The sequence below is a fragment of the Pelodiscus sinensis genome, chromosome 3, assembly GCF_049634645.1.
Source record: "Pelodiscus sinensis isolate JC-2024 chromosome 3, ASM4963464v1, whole genome shotgun sequence".
Taxonomy (NCBI): domain Eukaryota; kingdom Metazoa; phylum Chordata; order Testudines; family Trionychidae; genus Pelodiscus; species Pelodiscus sinensis.
Genome location: NC_134713.1, coordinates 185,770,496 through 185,790,015, shown reverse-complemented (window position 1 = coordinate 185,790,015; position 19,520 = coordinate 185,770,496). Strand labels below are relative to the sequence as shown.

The window sequence follows — 19,520 nt, the reverse complement described above, 5'->3', positions numbered from 1 at the left end:
AAGCTGCCTTAGCACCCCCACTGCACTGCTGACAGGAGTCGCTCGAGGTAAGCCCCTCCTGTCCCAGCCTTAATCTCCCCCCAAGGCCAGAGCCCCCTCCTATACGTAAGAACATAAGAATGGCCATACTGGGTCAGACCAAAAGTCCATCTAGCCCAGTAGCCTGTCTGCTGACAGTGGCCAACAGCAGGTGCCCCCGGAGGGACTGGACCGAAGACAATGATCAAGCGATTTGTCTTGTGCCATCCATCTCCAGCCTCTGACAAACAGAGGCCAGGGACACCATTTCTATCCCCTGGCTAATAGCCTTTTATGGACCTAACCTCCATGAAATTATCTAGCTTCTCTTTAAACTCTGTTATAGTCCTAGCCTTCACAGCCTCCTCTGGCAAGGAGTTCCACAGGTTGACTACATGCTGTGTGAAGAAGAACTTTCTTTTATTAGTTTTAAACCTTCTACCCATTAATTTATTTTGGTGTCCTCTACCCCAAAGCTCTCCTCCTCAGCCCCACTCCAGAGCCGACACTTTAGTCAAATTACGTTGGGTCAGGGCATCAACAATTTTCTTCAGCTGGGTCATGAGGAAAAAAGTTTGAAAACCACTAGAACCCAGAGAATTGAGACCTTACAAAGTTTAGGCCCAAGCAAGGGGGCATGGGGGCATCATTTGAGCTCCCTGCCTCAGGTGCCAAAATGTTTTGTGCCGGCCCTGTACATCTGTCAGCAGCTGTATCCAACCCAACAGCTGCCAACGAGTTGGGCCACACAAGAGTCCTGTTTATACTCATTTTGGGAGAAATGACATTGGGTAAGAACTAAGATACCAAAGAAGGGGGCATTATGACAATACTGTTTAGATGTTACCTATAGAGTAACAGTCTGGAAAATTTGAATGTGCAGCCTAGGAAACTGAAAACCCTCAGCAGCCTGATTGGGAACTTTGCTTCGGACTAGAGCTGTTTGCTTCCTTCAGTGGCATAATGTATCCAGGGGTCTGTAGCCTCATTTCCTTTTTGTGGATTTTCTACAGGCATTGATTTTTACACAATTTCTTGCTGTTTGTAACTGATGAACAGCTCATGAGAACAGGTCTCAGCCTTTGTGCTATGAGCGAGCTATTTGCTTTGCCTCAATCTTCAGCCATACGGAATTCATGATTATTGGTGGTGTGCCTGGTCAACTGAGCCATATGCTTCTTCCTTGGCGACCCACTGTTATTTACAGAGGAGTGGGGAGAATACCAATTGCTATATTTACACACATAAATCCTGTCTCCTACAATTCCTGAAATCCTTGCCTGGACTTTATTCTCATGCAAAACTTCCGGTCAGCCAGTGACTGACATCCTCAACTGGGCAAAATCTTAAAAAAAAATTGCTCAGGTTGGGATGTCAGTTTTGGGGCCCTGATTCAAAGTGTATTCAGATCAATGGAACTTTTTCTATTCATGTCAGTGGATCATTGGCCATTTGGCCAGTTCAGTTTGGCTACACTACATGTCCTACACTACATGTTTTAGCGGCAGAAAATATGCTAATGAGGGACTCATTAGCATGAGTCGTGACATCATTAGCATATTTTTTGCTGTTTCTTTTTGCCCAAGGGGTTTTTGCGCAAGAAGAAGCAGTGTAGCCACTTCTGTTTTGCACAAAACCGCTATTTTGCCCAGGATCCTTATGCCTGTCCTGGAAAAGCATAAAGATCTTGTACAAAACAAGGTTTTTGCACAGAACAGAAGTGGCTACACTGCTCGTCCTTGCACAAAAACCCCTTGCGCAAAAAGAAACAGCAGAAAATATGCTAATGATGTCATGACTCATGCTAATGAGTCTCTCATTAGCATATTTTCTGCCACAGAAACTTGTAGTGTAGACAAAGTCTTTGTGTTTGTCCCCCTCCCCCCATGTGCATTTGTGCTGTTGCCATTTACTGACTAGAATGACAGATTTGCTCCAGAGTGTGTGGTCTAGTCACTTTCTAGTGGCTACCTTGAAAGTGTGACTCATTTAATGGCTCACCAGTGGCTCCAGAGAATATAAAGTAGAAGCCTTAATAGTGCTTCACAAGTGTGTCTCTTTGTCTCCTCTACTGACAAAACATGTACAGAAGGACATCTACTGTGCTCAAGAAAATGGGCCTCACCTTTCAGCTTCTGCACTAGGGCCCAGGACCACAAAGCTGCCTAACAGCCTACTGATTCCACCTTTGTGGCTATGAATCTTGAGGCTTATATAGTTAGACCCAGATGTCCTGGATTTGATCCCTGCAGATGAATTGGCCAGAGGCACCACTGCACCCCCATGAATGTTATGAAGGCTATTTCTAAGTACCTGTTATGATCGTTATGAGTACCTTTCATTTCAAATGAACCAAGTGCACCTGAGAAATTGCAATAAGCCGGAACCACTTTGCCTACAGATGCCATATGACCACCTCTGATCTAAAGCACAACTGCTTAGCCCCGGATCCTGCCCTGTCCCCCTCCCCATAGGGAGTCCCACTGAAGTCAATGGAGCTGTGTGCAGGTGCAGAGGTCTGTCCAGATGGAGCAATATGCAGAATAAGAGCCTAAATAAGTTAAACCCTGAGCTGTGCATAAGGGCAGGGATCCACCCACACAGAGCTCATTGCAAGAGCAGAGCCTCACCTTCTAAGAACTGGGTCCTGCTATATAGAAAACCAAATGGAACATTGTTTTTGCCACCACCCTGGATTTTTAGTTGTGAGCCTTCTGATTAGAACAGAGAGATGTGCATGTCACTGAGCCTCAGCTGTGACAATCTCAAAGAAGATTTAAAAAAAAAAGATTGACATTTTAAATGGAGACTATCAATCAAGTTAAATACGCTAATTGCCTTGTCTGTGTTACCAATGACATGTTGAGAGTCATGTTGAGAGAAAGAATTTCAAACATCTAATTTACACGTCACTATTAATGCTGTTTGCTTTTTGTGCTTCAGTCAGAGATTGGATTCACTTGTGTTTCTCATCCACCAGCATAAGGCTGCCATGCCTGGGCTACAAACACAGTAAGGCAAAGGTGTCCATCTCAGCTTTCACATGTTATTGAAAACAATGGTGGTTTTATAAAAACTTAAACTTAATTGATTTCTTTTTCTAATTTTGGCCCCAAGCCTGTAAGGATGCAAATAGGCCCTGTTATCTACTCAGGTGTATAGAAAGAAGCCTATACCAAATATGTTTATAAGGTTAATGTTTTTGTTTGGGATAACCTTCCCGGCAGCATCCCTTTAAATGTTCCATTGAAACACCAGCAGAATCCTCCCGCACCAGGAGAGAATCCTTGAGAAGGTATTAAGCGTTCATTCCATGAATGAGAGAGCTCTCCTCTGCTTAATGATTGCTACTTGGCAGTGCTGATTAGATAATAGATAACACCTGAGTAGCTGGCCAGTGTATAAGTTAGTTACCGCTCTCCCTACCCTTTCTATAATAAGGGGCTATTTGTTAGAAGGATGGGGGAGTGGATGAGCTGAGGAAACCCAGAACAGCAGAGTTTGTCATGCTGATTATGTCTGGGAGAGCCTAGTTGATTATTCTTTAGTTTGTTTTCTTTCTCATGTAGGTCCTCAGTCAAGTTTTGCCATGAAACCTTTGTTTTTCTCCATATTTCCACCCCTCTTATTGTTTTCTTCCCTGCTGGGACAGGTGATTAATGCACAGGTTCACTGGGACCTGGCAAAGTCCACCCCCAATGTGATTAAACCTGAGGAGGGGGTGAGTATGAGAAAGCAGTATTATTAGGCTGAATATCAACATGTAGATGCCCCCGTGATGTAGTAAACTATGCTCTTAGGTATCCTGTCTCTGTTCCTTTATAAATCCCACTTTCCTCTCTTTCTCATGCACAAGAGCTGGAAACCCTCATAGCTAGTTTTCTATAACCCTGAAAGAGGCAATGCTTGCCAGCTACAAGTTTTAGATTTAAAGTGACCATGAGTAAGAAGAAAACTGTGAACGTATTCAGTGCTTCTTTCCTGTAATGAACACTAACTCTGTTTTCTTTACAGGCAAACAGGTCCCAGGAGGTGAAACCAGGTAAGAATTAAACTTTAACAAGATCATTACTGTTTAGATCAAATAAGGTTTCAGTTAAATCTAAACGTGGCTCATTCCCTCAGCCTTTGGTATAAAGGTCAGCAGCACTAAAGATTGTTGAAGAACTTGTATATTGCAGAGTGGACTTTGGGGTACTTTATATCAAGAATTGGTGAAAAGTCCTTTCTCCCTGCCAAACAACAATCAGTGATCTCGGTCAGAAAACTAATACTTTAAGGAAGCAACATTAACTGTAGCTAATCACTATTAGCCCCCAAATAATCCTTACATCAGGTGGCAGCACCAGACTGAAAAACCTAATCCTATGTCTCTAAATTGGGCTTCTATTAAGCCTTATGGGCCCTTCTCTTTCCTCAAAATATTTTTATAGTACATGCTGAAACCCAAGAGATGGGTTTTCTAGTTCACTGAGTTAGCATCTTTCTACCACTTCTAGCTTAATTCTCCTTTTCCTTAATAAAATCAAATGTCTTTCTAGCTAGATTATCTATCCCCTCTTAAAATGATGGGGACTAAGAGTAGGAAGCAGCTTCCCAAAACTCCGAACTGCTGTTACTGGGCCATCTGCTCCAAAAAGTCCCCTCTCTTGGAATATTCTTTCAGCTTAAGTAAAGAGCTACAATTCTTTTAATAGCCCCTGTGTTCTGTTTCTGCACATAAACCAGAATTCATGAGCAAATCCCCCATGTTTTCACTTTATGGCAGGCATCACTGGGTTTCAAGTATTTTGTCTTGCAGTGCAAGCTAGTTCTAACACCTGAGGAAGAACTGCTGTGGTGTCACTACTTGTTATGCAAGGCTCTGTGTAGAGGCAGGGTCCCTGAATAAGAAACTGTGCAAGAAGCAGGAGAATCTGCTTTATGCTACTGCTTAAACCAAAGCTGCTTGCAAGGCATCCGGTATAGATGTTGGGCTGAGATCCCTTGAACAGATTTCCCTGTATGCTGTTTGAGCATCTCTTTCAGGACTCGTGTATGTAAACAAAACAAATTACTTAGATGCTACCCAGACTCTGTCATTAGTTTCTCCTCCTCTGGGAAGCTGCTACCCCTTGTTAGAGGGGAGATACCCATGTCAGAAGGGGCAAAAATATATGATTTGCCATCTCTAGCTCTCCGTGCAGTACGGCAGCACTGCATTCACCTTAATAAATTTGGAAAAAGCTCTGAAAAATACTGTGGAATGCGGGGTATGTTGGGAGGTTTTATGCCAGCATAACATGGGAGAGGAGTGCAATTAGATATGGTGAGGTTTTTAATCAAACAGGAGTCAATGTCCCAGTTGCAGGGAGGAAAGAAAGTTGCTTTCCAAATGCCCGAGTACATTTGTCAAGCAGCCCTTTGACAGCAAGGTCGCTCAATAAAATGGTGCTTTTAATAGAACTCCCCTCCCTTTGGTGGCTGTTTGCATGGAAGTGTTTGCGTAAGCACAATGTGGCTGACCCCTTCACCTAGTGGATTGTGTTTGCCTCCATGACACTTTTGAATCCAAGTGAAACTGTGCTTCTGTGACTGGGTAATGCTGACGATGCAAGGGGCAGTTCACCAAGACTTGCTTTGTTTTGAATAGTTTCTCTTGAAAGCAGAAGTGTGTCAGGATTAGGCAATCTCCCCAAAAAGCTGCTTAATGGGAGCATGTGACAAAAAGCTGCTTAATGGGAGCATGTGACAAAAAGCACAGCGTCCTTAAATGTGTGATGCAGCCATGTGGATTCCAGTGGGGCTGTGTGCATGCGTGACAGTCCCATAGAGCTCAGGAAGGGGGTAAATTTGGATGCACCGGTAACCTGCAAATCGCAGCCTCCTCTCCAGGCAGTTAAGCAGCTTTACCTGCTCTTCAAACACTGGTTCATATTACAAAACCACTGCATAACTTGTCAGAAGTGGCAATGGGATGGGTCACTTGATGGTTACCTGTTCTGTTCATTCCCACTTTGGGCACCTGGCATTGGCCACTGTCAGAAGACAGGATACTGGGCTAGATGGACCGTTGATCTAACCCGCTATGGCCATTCTTAACTTGGCTCTTGAATGGGGAAGAGACACCTGTGGTTTAGTCTTCTACTGCTAGAGGGAGGCGGGGGGACATGTTTTCTCAGTACCTGCTTCTAGATGCTGTTAGCTCCTGCCACCACTGTACAAATCCCTTATCCCTTAAGGGTATGTCTAAACTACAGAGTTATTTCAAAGTAACTCCCATTATTTCAAAATAAGAAGGCGAGTGTCCATACAGCAAGCCCAATGCTTCAAAATAGTTTTGAAATTATGAGCTTGTTTTGAAATAACCCTTGGATTTGAGGAATAATGTCTATTTTGAAATTGCTATTTCAAAAAAGGTTAGTTGGGATTCTCAGCTTCTGTGATTTTGAAATAACTATTCCCCAGTGTCACTTAAACTAATTCAGCCCTACCGCTTCCTGGGGCTCTAAGTTGAAGTAGCACGTCCACATTAAGGGAGTCTGCCTCAGATTACTTTTGAGGCTTCTGTGTAGAGTGGATGTGCCATTTTGAAATAGTTATTTCAGGAGTTATTTTGGAATAACGTTGTAGTGTAGACATAGCCAAAGAGAATATCTGGCTCATACTTACCTGACAAGCACTAAACTGTGTGGAGTGCTGCTGAACTGATGCCATTTCTAGCCCAACTGACCTCAAAATACCCGACTAGCTTTTAAAGTTTTGTTGTCTTCAGTACAGCTGGGAAACGAGTAACTTTTAAACTACCTGCTGTCCTGGGATGGCTCTTTCCTTACGTGACACTAACCCTACCTGTGGATTGTCTATCTCTTTTCCTACTCGCAGAGGAAGAGCCACACTCTAGGGTAACTGAAGCCCTGTCCATGTCTTACTCAGGCCTGTAGATTTGGGTGGAAGGGAGGGGGCCAAGGAGCAGCTGCCTCTGGGCTTGGCAATTCAAAAGGTCTGGGGGCTCTGGCTACTGCTACTGCAGGAGCAGTGGCAGCCTGGGCTCTTTAAACTGATGCTGGAGCGCCATGTGATAGGCTCTGGGTGGTGGCTTGGGGCTGGAGGGGAGGTAGAGAGGTCTGCACAGTGCACTCTGGATGGTGCTGAGGGCTGGCTGGCCTGGCCCAGTCCCACCCCTTGCATCTGCCCCTTCAGGAAGTGCAGAGCTGCCCCTGATGTTGCCTGGGGAGCACTTTCTCATTGGCATAGTGTGGCAACATCTACAGTAGCACAGCTGCATCAATACAACTGTGCCGCTGTAAGCGCTCTAGTGTAGACATGGCCTTATTTTCACCTCTGGACTCTTCTCAAATCACAGCAGGTGAGCCTAGATTCTCAAAGGCTTTTGAGGTGCTTGCTACACTGCTTTCAATGGCTGTTAAGCACCTAAATATGCCTGAGAATCTGGTTCCTATGTTGAGGGCTGACTTATTTAATTGCATGGTTCCTTTTAGTGTACTAGAGCCTTATATACACCTGGCCACTGAGGGGAAAGGTGCAGGAGACTGGAGACTTCTTGTATGAAACAGCAGAGTGAAAATCTGAGATGTCAGGAAAAGCTTTCTAATCTTTCTGGGAAGGCTTCAGCTTGTATCTGTATCTCTCATTTGTTTTCCAGAGCTGGGGCTCCCTTGGATGTTGGTATATGTACCCGTGAGAAATTGCCATAGAGTCTTGAAGGAAAAGCTAGGGGAGTTTTCTCCTCCAACGTATAACAGTTTTCAGCTAAATATTTGGTGCAATTGGACTATCTGGGCTGGTTCCAGAAAACATATAGTCATTTATATCAAAGGATTTATGACGGATGAGGACTGTGTCAAAAATGAAGATAAAATCTTATTTCAAGGAGTCTCTTCCTTAGTAGAAAACACTGTGATCTATGCTTGTCGGAACAAGAAGATATATGTCTTTGCCACCTATGCCCGGGCTGTCCATGTAGTGTTCCTGATGAAGTATTCTGCAAATGCTAGGCACAAATATTTTAAAGGGAAGTATTATATATTCAAGCACCGTGACATTAACACCTCTTCTGAAGATATTTTAGTTTCTCAAGCCTCTAGGGAAACTGCTGATGGCACTCCCAGATCTAACAAAGTATCAGTAATATACCAAGGAGAGAGTTCCGATTATACAAACATTAACACAGCTTCAAGTGCTAAGAATCTTAATAAAAACCTTAAGACAATTGTCACTAGTAACACAGGGTTATTACAGGTAGAGGGTAGAGGTCAAAATGTCACAGTTCTTGAAAGTTCTCTTCAGCATGTTGCAAGGACTCGCCTTCTAAAAACAGAAGCCCATAGCATGCAGGAGTGTCTTGATTTGTCTACAACATCAACGGACAAAGAAAATAGTACTGGCATAAGGAAATCTTCTGGAAGTCAACCCCAAACTGTGTCACCTGAGACGAGAACATCAGAGAGTGAAGTCCTTGTGGACTTGAGCCAGGTGTACAGGCCAAAAAGTCTTCTAGGTGTTTTTTCTGAGATTCCTTTAAGTGTTTCTCCTCAAATTGAACCTTTGAAACCTATTAAGTTAGAAGGAACAGCGAGTGAATTGTCCCTTTGCCTCCCTAGTTTGAGCCAAACTAATATGGGAGATTTACAACTGAATATAAATCCAACACCTCTGAGTTACTCTGTCCTGGCCTCATATTCACATTCCATAGCTCATGACCAAGTGGAAACCAAAGGAGACCAGAACATTGACTCTATCCCTTCCCAAAGTCTCAACAAGGTAGCCTTAGTGAGTGATCTGCAATCCAACACCTTGGCTTATGAGGTGATAAGCAGTCATAGGGATAGTCTCATGAAGGGTTCACTGCTTAGCCTCAGAGTGACCAGTAAGGATCAAGTGGCACTTGGTGATCCGTCACAGTTGGAGATGAAAGGAATGGATAAAGTAGGAAGTTACCAAACAAGCTCTACTCAGATGGACAGTGGAGACAAGCCTGTAACAGAACTGGATCTGAGAACATCCTCCCTCAAAAACATGAACCCTCATAATGTTTCTGTTCTGGAAAGTTCCATGGAAGTCATTGACCAGTTGAAAGTCAAGTTGTTCACCACAGCTCCATATGGCATGTCAGAGGATGAGTACCACTTGAGGCTCCAAAGCAGTAAACATGTGGATTTAGCTGCTACGGAACTAGAAAGTATCCTGCCAAGTACAGCAGTGTCCCTGCATCTAGCTGCTAAAAAGGTGAATGTGTCGGAGGTGCTCTCTGTGGACATGACAGCCAGTCAGCAGGTGGGCCTCGTTATGGAACGGGGGCCTCTTCCGAGTACAGAAGTTTATCTTCTTCCAACTGCCTCTGAACTGAAGCTCCACCCAAGTACAGAAACCTCCTTTCCTGTCCTTCTCTCAGAACTGGAGGCAGTCATCTCCTTCCCACGTACAACAGCATCCCTTCCTCCAGCTTCCTCGGAACTGGGCCCTGTCCTTTTCCCCAGCACAGAAATGTCCATTCCTGTTCTTCCCCCAGTAAGGGAGCTTGTCACCCCTTTCCCCAGAACAGAACCATCCCTTCCTCCAGCTGCCTCAGAACTTGTCCCCTTCCTGGGTACAGAGGTGACTTTTCTTCTGGCTGCTGTGGAATTGGAGCCTGTCAGCCCAAGTAGAGAAGCAGCCCTTCCTCAGACAAGTGACGAACATAGAAATGAGCTCCACTTGAGAACAGAAGGTAGTCACTACATTGACACTGACGCAGAGCTACATCAGCTCCACCTGAGCACCACAGCCCTGCTTCAGCCAACTGTTCCCGTGGAGAGCCTGTTGGAAGGTGACCATCATGAGAAGCCATACACGGACTGCCATGGTGCTCTGGGTGCTACGGAACATAATCCTGTCCTCCCAAGTACAACGCAAGCTCTTCATTTCTCTCAAGAAATGAAAATAGGTGTCCAACGACCAATGGATGAAAGGAATTTCACCACCAACTTCGTCACTGCCAATGTCGTCTTGGATACAACTGAGCTGCAGGCCTTAAGGCCAGAACGTGAGCTTGGACTTCTTAAATCTGAGGCCCATACAAGCAAACTTTCTCCAGTAACTGAGAACCTGGCTAAAATGCCCTTACTTGTTACAAGGCTCAACAGAGTAAAGCAAAATGAGCTAATCCTTAAAAATGCTCCTACGACCTTTAGCACAAGGGCCGCTTTTCCACTGCAGCACATAGAGACGAATAATAACGTTGAACTGACTCAGTCTGTAAAAGAGATGAGTAACACAACATTGAAACCAGTATTTCCAGATACCACACAATACCCCAAAGCGTGGGAAACCTCTGAGTGGTCCATTGCTTCTCAGAGCTCTGCTATGGATTATAGTGATGCTCTAACTCCATCTAAGAAACTGGCACTGAAAGAGAATGTAGCTTCACCTCCTGCCAGAACCTCTTCAGGTCGTGCACCTGAGAATACAACAACTTCAAAAGCAAGAGTCCTCAGCCGCATTGGTATGTTTAGCACTTACTGTGTGTCTATATCAACGGTTCCCAAACTATGGGTGGGGACCCCAAAGTGGATTATTAATGGAGTCACCAGGGCTGGCTTGGACTTTCTGGGGCCCAAGTCCTACAACCCAGGGTTGAAGCTGAAACCAGAGGGAGGTGGGCTGAGGCTACATGGGTGTTTGGTCCTCCGCCTGGAATTATCTAGGTTTTTTGTTATCAGAATGGGCTCCCTGTGTAATGAAGTTTGAGAGCCCCTGTTCTGGGCAAATCTTGTCTCATGGTTCCTCACAATGACTGAAACCAAGTAGTTGGCTTGAGGAGTAGGGGAGGGCACTGTGTATGCTCTAGCGCTCTGCTGTAATAACTACATTAGCAGCACTACAACGTGCTATTTGACGCTGCACTAGAAGTCTTTGTGCATGGTCCTCTGATGCTAAGCACTTGCAGCTGCTGTGCAAAGGAAGCAATTACCAGCTTCCAATTGTTAATGAAGATAAATTCAAAGCAGATGAGTCCAACAGAAATTTGAAATAGAGGCTTCTTTACAAGGAACACGCCATATAGCTTAGGAATTCTAATGGCTGGAATTGTGGAACTTGCTTTCTAGCTCTGCTCTAAAGGGGACTGTCAGGGGACTGTGGACTGCCTGGTTATTACAAAATGAAACTTTAGACCACATGCCAAAATTACCTTTTGGACTAGTGGGTGGGAGGAAGAACGTGTCCTCTTTGATTGCCAGTCTTGACTAGTTCTAATAGAATAATAGCCTCATTGCAGAGTGAGAGAAATAATAACAGTGTAGTCCAAAATTAGATTAAATTGTTTATTAGAACCAGTCTAATCTAATTTTTGGACTACAGTGTTCCTATGGCTTGTGACAAGCATTAGTGGAGTGGGATCATTTATGCCCTGTTGTGATCAAACACAAGGGTGCCCAATAAACTCAATTTTTCTTCCTGCCTCTATGCAGACTTCTCATCTTCCCACCAATCCTGGGAGAGAGAGACTCATCATATTCATCTCTGGTCCTGTCTTAGGTGCCACTGTCAGTTTCTTACACTAAACCTTTTCACTGCTGCCAGATCCTGATGACCCGAGGGACAGAATCTTGTTATCTAGCTAGCATAGTGCTTGGCAGGTATTGCCAATATTAAGTGGACTGTCTGAAGAGCAAATATTCATGAATAACTCAATTGATTGTTTTATTTAAGAAAATGATTTACCCAACAGTCTGCCCAACTATTTAGGTTAGTTTCACCAGCTCTAACAATTATTGATACAATTTGTCACTAGTTGTAATAGAGCTGGACAAATTATTAATAACTAACCGTAAGAATTTTCCTCAATTATGAGGGGATAACTGGAAAAAATGTGGAGAACTAGCAGAGCCAAATAGGTTGCATAGCTAACCAAGGCTATGTCCACACTGCAGCCATTTGCTGGCAGAGTATGCTAATGAGGACTCATTAGTATTTGTCATGCTGTCACTTACTTACTCTCTGCTGATGCTTTTTGTGCAAGAGGCTTTTGCGCAAAAACAAGCCGTGCAGATGGGTCTGTTTTGCTCAAAAAATCCCTTTTGCACAAGATCCTTATGCCTCCTTTTTTGAGGCATAAGGATCTTGCGCAAAACGGCCTAGTCTACACGGCTTGTTTTTGTGCAAAAACCTCTTGCACAAAAAGCATCAGCAGAGAATAGGCAAATGACAGTGCGATAAATGCTAATGAGTGCTTCATTAGCATACTCTCTGCTGGCAAAAGCTTGCAGTGTAGACGTAGCCCAAAAGCCCCAGTAATAGTTTCACTCACTCCTTAAATTTTTTTTTTTTAAGCAAAGCGAGAGAAGGTATTAAAACAGCCGAGCAGTAGGAATGCATTCAGACAGGTCTCTTCTATGATGAAAGGAATCTGCTTTTCTTGTAAATGTGGAGTGTTTGGGGGGGTTTTTTGGTTTTTGTTTTTGTTATAAAGCTTCAAGAATGAAGACTGACCTTCAACACTTTTTTTTCCCCCCTTCTCCTTCCATGCATCCTCCTTTCTCCTCAGAACCAGAGCTGCCTTGGTTGTTGGTGTATTTTCCTATAAGAAGTTGCCATGTCACTTTGAAGGATGAAATGGGGACATTTACCCCACCTGCACACAGTGGTATTCAAACCAACATCTGGTGCAACTGGACCATCTGGGCAGGCCCTCAAAAACACATCCTGATTTACATAAAAGGATTTCAGGGGAAGGAAGATTGTGATGAGAACCCTGATAAAATAATTTTTCAAGGGGTCTTGTCAAGTGTGGAAAGAAAAGTAGTCTATGCGTGTAGGAGCCAAGGTACTCTGATCTTTGCTACCCAAGCTTTGGCTGTACATGTTGTGTTTCTGTCAAAGGGCAATTCCTTAAACCACAAACACCAATACTTTAAAGGCCAGTATTATGTATTCAAAGACTATGAAACTTCACAATCTACAAATGATGATGCAGTTTCTCAAGAGACTGTTCAGAATACTATGAAAACAAAGTATGGCAGTATCCGATTCTATCCTAAATCACCCAAAAAACACTACAGAGGTCTTCTGGGTTTTGTAAAGACCAGCACAGCTAATAATGAAAACCAACTGCTTAACAAGCTACCTATGATAGACACAGAAGTCCAGGCCAAAAATGGAAGCTCAACGACATTAGAAGCTTTTTTAAGGCTTGTTTTTGGGAACAACACCCACATCCCTCTTTTGAAAGCTGTGGGCAACATGACCTTCAGCACTCATGATCTGAAGTGGAAGCAGCCTATGAAATCTTTGGGTAATGAAACCAGTAGCAGCGAAGAAAAACCTTCTGACTTTCTAATAAAACCAGCATTAGATGTATTGAGGCCAAACATCCAGGACAAAAAAGAACAAACTATTGCTTTTGGTAAACTTATTCAAAGGCCAACAATCCACTCAAACCTGCTCTTTGAGACTCTAGGTTTCAGAGAGCCTTTGAAATATGTGAAAAAGCAAAGTGTCAAAACAACCCCGTCATCAGAGTCACCGCACAGACCAGCTAGTATGAAAGATCTACAGCCAGATGCAAGGCCATCTGTACGTAGAAATTTTACACCTCCTCATGGCTTGCAATCTCTGCAGAGATTATGGGAAGAGCAGGTCATTCAAACAAACTCTTCTCAAGGCTTCAGAGTTGCACTGATCAAAGATGAAGAGATGCCCCAGTCAAGTCATGTGAATGATGAAAGAGTAGCCAGTCATCCTGCTGCTTTTGAGGAAGACTCCCAGTCTAACACCAGGCTAACTGGGGATGATCAAGAAGAAACTGATCAGTTAGCGCATATGATGAACTTGGAGAGAAGCATTAAAGAAAGTCCTGTTGAGCGTCAGATGCACAGAAAGGGAAACCACAAAGGTGATCTACACTTGATGCCAGCTTCTGCCCTCAAAAACAAACTCACTGTTGAGCCGAAGGGAACACCTAAGAGAGCTGTCAAAATGGAGTCTACCCAGGTTTCTGTAGCCCTAGATGCCTCTCGCATTCACCGTGCTGAGAATACTGCTACTGAATTCAAACCTGTCTTCCTGAGCAGCTCCAGAAGCAGCCCATTGGTAAAAGCAGCTACTGCTCCTCCACACCTTGGCATTCCAGGAACCCAAGACACACAACCTCCATGGACTGTGAGCACAAAATCGCATCCTCCTTCTGATGAGGTGTCAGACACTGCATCCTTGGAAACAGACCATGAACAAGACTCCTTTGGTAAGTAGGTAGCTAGGGTGGATCTAAGTAAACTTTATAGTCAGGTTATCTACTTGGATTGGCAGATATATGGTCATGTTAAGGCACTAGCCAAGTGTCGATGGATATGGCTTTTTATGGCTTCTGAAAGATACTTTGTCAGAAATAACTCTGGGAGAAGTGTTGAATGACTAGATATGAAAATTTTCACCATCCCTAATGCTCTGAATGTACCGTATATTCCGGCGTACAAGACGACCTCTGATGTTAAAAAACATCCCCCAAAAATCGGGGGTCGTCTTGTACGCCGGATGCCCCGCCGCCGGAGCGGAGCCCCTCCGCGGCTTTGAAAGCCTCGGGGGAAGCCGGCGGCGGGGCATCCCAGGCGCGCATGGGCTGCCCCCCCACCGGAGCCCCTCCACGGCTTTGAAAGCCTCGGGGGAAGCCGGCGGCGGGGCATCCCAGGCGCGCATGGGCTGCCCCCCCGCCGGAGCCCCTCCGCGGCTTTGAAAGCCTCGGGGGAAGCCGGCGGCGGGGCATCCCAGGCGCGCATGGGCTGCCCCCCCGCCGGAGCCCCTCCGCGGCTTTGAAAGCCTCGGGGGAAGCTGGCGGCGGGGCATCCCAGGCGCGCATGGGCTGCCCCCCCCGCCGGAGCCCCTCCGCGGCTTTGAAAGCCTCGGGGGAAGCCGGCGGCGGGGCATCCCAGGCACGCATGGGCTGCCCCCCCCGCCGGAGCCCCTCCGCGGCGGCGCGGAGGGGCTCCGGCGGGGGGGCAGCCCATGCGCGCCTGGGATGCCCCCCCGCCGGCTTCCCCCGAGGCTTTCAAAGCCGCGGAGGGGCTCCGGCGGGGGGGCAGCCCATGCGCGCCTGGGATGCCCCGCCGCCGGCTTCCCCCGAGGCTTTCAAAGCCGCGGAGGGGCTCCGGCGGGGAGGGGGGGGGGCAGCCCAGGCGCTCCTGGCGGCTTTGCTCCCGGTGCCTCTGGTCTGCTGGGGACCATCTCCAGCAGACCAGGGACACCGGGAGCAAAGGAGGCGGAGGGGCGCTGGGGTATAAGATGAAACCCTATCTTTTAATTAAAAAGATAGGGGGTCGTCTTATACACCCAGTCGCCCTATACGCCGGAAAATACGGTATATAGCACATCTCCTTATACTACTTCAGTGATAGAAAAGCATATAAGGCTTAGTCTGCACTAACCCCCACTGTCGAGTTAATCTATGTAACTTCAGCTAGGCAAATAACGTAATGGAGGTTGACCTACTCACCATGGTATCTTACGTGCGGTCGGGTCAGTGGGGCTGCTCTCCCATCGACGCTGATTGCTCTTGTTCTGATGGAGTATCAGCATCGAGGGAGTGCTCAGATCAATTTATCGTGTCTCAGAAGATAGTGGAGACAAGCCCTAAGGCTGGAAAGTTATCTACTGAATGTTTAGACCCATGTTCTTCTCTCAGCATTTACAGAGTGTCCCTGGACTTGGGCCTACATTCCTGCCCTACTTGTTGAGTATGCAGTTTTAATTGTGCAATGTGCCTCTGTCAGCTTGTTTTTGCCTCTCCCCTAAAACCCACGCTTTCACTTGCTTCACAATTGACAGGTGATCAGTTTGTACTGAGCTTTTCCTACTGAACTTTATAACTGGTGCATTAAGTGGAGGTTCATTTAGAGTCCAAAGTCTTTGGAAATGTCTGCCACTTAAGATGAGAAGAACATTGGGGCATGCCCATGCAGTTGGCAGTAAGGGAGTGTGTATAACTGAGCACCGAAGTGCTATGCTGTAGCTCCCCCTTGTGCATGCTGCAGGTATGAATGTAAAGGTTTTGAGTTTGCACTACTAACTCATTCACCCCCAAACAATGGGACAGTGTAGACATGCCCAATTTGTTTACTGACCTCTCATTGTGAAGCTACCGTGCCCTGTACCAGAACTTGCGTTAAGTAGAACTTGGAGCAGTTGTTCTAGTAACTACAAAGGAATGTTGAAAAACTGATTTAGGCTCTTGGTGTGTAACTTAGAGGTTTTTTAAGACTGTCTTAGCACCATTTGTTGCAGAACCCCTCAGATTGTAACTTGATCATTAGGCCTATTTATGTAGTAGTAGTAGTAGTAGCACAAATGGCATAAGGTGTAATTGAATTATAAAACTTTGTTCTTCCCTTTCAGCCTTACTCAAAGGCTACCACACTGGCCTCTCTCTTTTTCACCCTGACAGATTTGGCTTCCATTCTCGCTTCTCTTGAAAATGATACTCTACTGGAATCACAGCACAATCCTGGAGGTAACAGATGTGGGCAGGGGAAGCTTTTATCCTGGATGAGGTTCTGAAACCTGCGAGCGTTTAACTTTTTTGACCAGCAACCAGACTAATGGCGGGGAAATTATAGTCACAAATAGCTGAAGAGACTGGTCGGGGTTTTGAATGACTAAATATGAATAATAAAATTGTATGGTGTATAAAAGTACCTGATGTCCGTGGGGATGGAGGAGGGGTGCCTGTATGACATTACCACTGATCTTATTCCTCTCACCTTCTTGATCCCTGGAGAACTCTCTTCTCTCCCTCCCCTCTTTTGAGAGTTTGTCTCCAGATGAGGAATAAGCAACAGGAGCAGATAATTGTCCTAGAGCTCCCCATGTAGTTAAATTTAGGAAGATGACTCCCTTTGGAGTCAGCTTCCTAAATCCCTGAACTCCAGAAGAACAGGGGCCCAATAAGGAGGGCATAAGCATGGATAGTAGGGGTGCTGCAACACCCTCAGGTTTTCCACCTGGCCTCCCTGCACCTAGGGGCCAGCTGTGCTGCTGATTCTACCAGTCCAATGTTCTGGCCTCTGCGCAGCTCTTCTGGGGTCCTGCTGGCCCTGTGGGCTTCAGCATCCCCGGGGGTTCCACTGCCTGCCATCCCTGCAGGCTCTGCAGCCTACCGTCCATTAATGTGGCTGTAGGGGGAGGGGATTGATAGCTCTAAGCACCAAGCTGAGATGTTTTTTTTTTTTTAAACTTGCACCCCCAGAAAGAGGCTGTTGGTCAGTAATTATTTTTGTGCAATGTGCCAATGGATATTCATTCAACGTGCTTTAATTTCTAAGTTGTTGGAGATATGTCGAAGGGAGCTAGATTGGGTGAAAGATGTTTATTATTTTATCTGTGCTTCTTAAGCAACCATGACTCCTTTTTATGTTAGATCCCAGGGCATGATTCCTAAAAGCAGGTGTGTTAACTAGAACTGGGTGGCTGGTACAAAAATCTTCCCCGGATACTTAAGAAGTTGCCTTAGTTGTGTTGAGGCACTTGTTACCAGCCTATGAATGGTGAGGTTTTACTTGCTTGGCTGTTGGAAGACAGCTGACGAATTGCTTGTGCACAAATGCTCTTGGTCAACTTGCTTTCCATGACCACTTGAGCCAAAACCCAGTAAAATAATGCTCATTTAATTGGGGGGGAGGGCAGGGACAGAGAACTCTTCTCCCTCTGTGCCTTGCATGATAGAAAGCAGCTAAGAAACACAACTAGGTCAGATTGTGAGCAGGAAGACCAACAACCAACTTGAAACAGTCAATCCTATTTTTTTTCCAATATTTAAATGTATCTGAAGGGGATAAATGTCATAAACTATGAATTCGTGTATCTTATTCTTTCGCATCCTAGCCACATCACATTTTACCTATTTAATGCACCTTCTGAATGGCATTACTTGAAAAGAGGCGTTTTCCTTTCCTGTCCAAAAGTATCCGTGTTAAATTACTTGTTATCCCAAAGCTGACTGCATTGTTGGTAGCGAATGGAAGGAGCCCGATGGACTAAGCTATGCAGAATGTTTCTCCTTTCTGGTGGAAGGTGCAATGGTTGCATAATGCCAATTAATTAAGGAGCTAAACTTGTTTAATGTGTGAGTGTCTCCAACATTTTGTTCTGCCTGTGACACAAATTCTAAAAGTATCAAAATAACTCTAATATGGCCCTGACTTTTACAAAATGTTCTTGGCTTAGCTGGTTTTGCTGTGTTCTATTCCCCTGCTGTGTTGGCAATGACAAAACTGAGCGGTTCCTTAAATCATCATTACATAGCTAAATTGAAGCTGCTGGCTAAGGTCTTTTGTTTTGTTTTTTATTTCTTTTGACAGATATCTTATTTGAAGTAACTAGTGAAATTGAACACCAGGGATGGATCCCAAGTAGTGGGAATGAGCTGAAAAAGGCTGTCCTGGACTCCATTAAGCTTCATGTAAGACTGGAGAAATGGTACTAGATACTATAGATTTGCCTTGAGAAAAGACCATTCCCGTTCAGTGTCCCTCTGTGGCTCTCTGACATCCCAGCTTTCACATCCAGAGACCTTCTAAATGCCCCTTCCTCTGCATCTTGCTACCATATGCTAATGGTGTCCCAAACAAACACTGAATATCTAGTCCATTGTCTTGCCTCTTTCTGACACTGCTTCATTGGTGAATTTTCAAAGTACTATAAATTTTACGAGTTAATAGACTGGAATATGATACAAAGATGAACATTCAGACAACTTAAATTCAGCTTATGGCCTTAATTTCTTCTAATAAATGAGCATTAGCTGCTCCCCAACCCTACATAACTTGTAGGGATAGACCTGCGAGCATTCACCTTTAAGGCTACTGCATGTGGCTGTTTGAGGAGAAACCCCTAACGGGTCTGTTCTGTGGAGCACAGGACTGGTGCCTGAGTCTTAGCCAAAAGTCATATACTCTTGGCTGGGTAAACTGGCTCCATTGAGGGTTTACACTGGCATTTGCTACTAGCATAGCTGTACTAGTTTAAATTCCTAATGTAGGCAGGCAAAGCTGCTGTCTTCAGGAGTAGTTTATTCCGTATCCAGCACCAATAAGCTCCATCTATGCAAATAGATGCTTTGCTTGTCTACCCTACAGATTTGCACCACCGTGGCTGGTTGGGAATTTGCCCAGTTCCACTGACGAGACAACCTCAGTATTCTGCATTCACACAGCTAGTCTAACAGCATTCACCTCCTAGTATGACTTGCTGTAAGGAAGAAGCAGGTATAGAATACTGGCCTACCTGCAGTCAAAACAGCTATCATATTCATTGCCAAACTGAATATTTTTCTGGTATATGTTACTCATGAGAAGGGGAGGTTGCAGTTCCCCCAGCTCTTCCCATATAGCCAAACACGAGTATGGGATCCCAAGCTAAATGGGGGGGTGGTAGGAAAAGACTGAACTGCCCTAGGAGAAAGGGTCCTATCCTTTTTGGAAGACTCCTTTTAAATTGGTGACAAACTTTTCTTCGTCAGGCAGCCACCCCAACAA

General features: G+C 45.1%; 1 protein-coding gene across 7 annotated transcripts in view; it reads left to right on the top strand.

The window, feature by feature from the left end:
* The window catches only part of LOC102460964 (uncharacterized), a 49,098-nt gene that overhangs the window by 23,669 nt on the left and 5,909 nt on the right, over nucleotides 1–19,520 (top strand). For 5 of the 7 annotated variants that reach the window (XM_075925612.1, XM_075925613.1, XM_006114064.4 and 2 more), the window contains 5 exons: nucleotides 4,033–4,060; nucleotides 7,664–10,501; nucleotides 12,545–14,239; nucleotides 16,433–16,498; nucleotides 18,345–18,445. In XM_075925612.1, coding sequence (XP_075781727.1) covers nucleotides 4,033–4,060; nucleotides 7,664–10,501; nucleotides 12,545–14,239; nucleotides 16,433–16,498; nucleotides 18,345–18,445 — 4,728 coding nt within the window. Of the gene's footprint in view, nucleotides 1–1,852; nucleotides 3,740–4,032; nucleotides 4,061–7,663; nucleotides 10,502–12,544; nucleotides 14,240–16,383; nucleotides 16,499–18,344; nucleotides 18,446–19,520 lie in introns of those variants that run through there. The other 2 variants (XM_075925611.1, XM_075925615.1) reach the window with 2 other exon arrangements.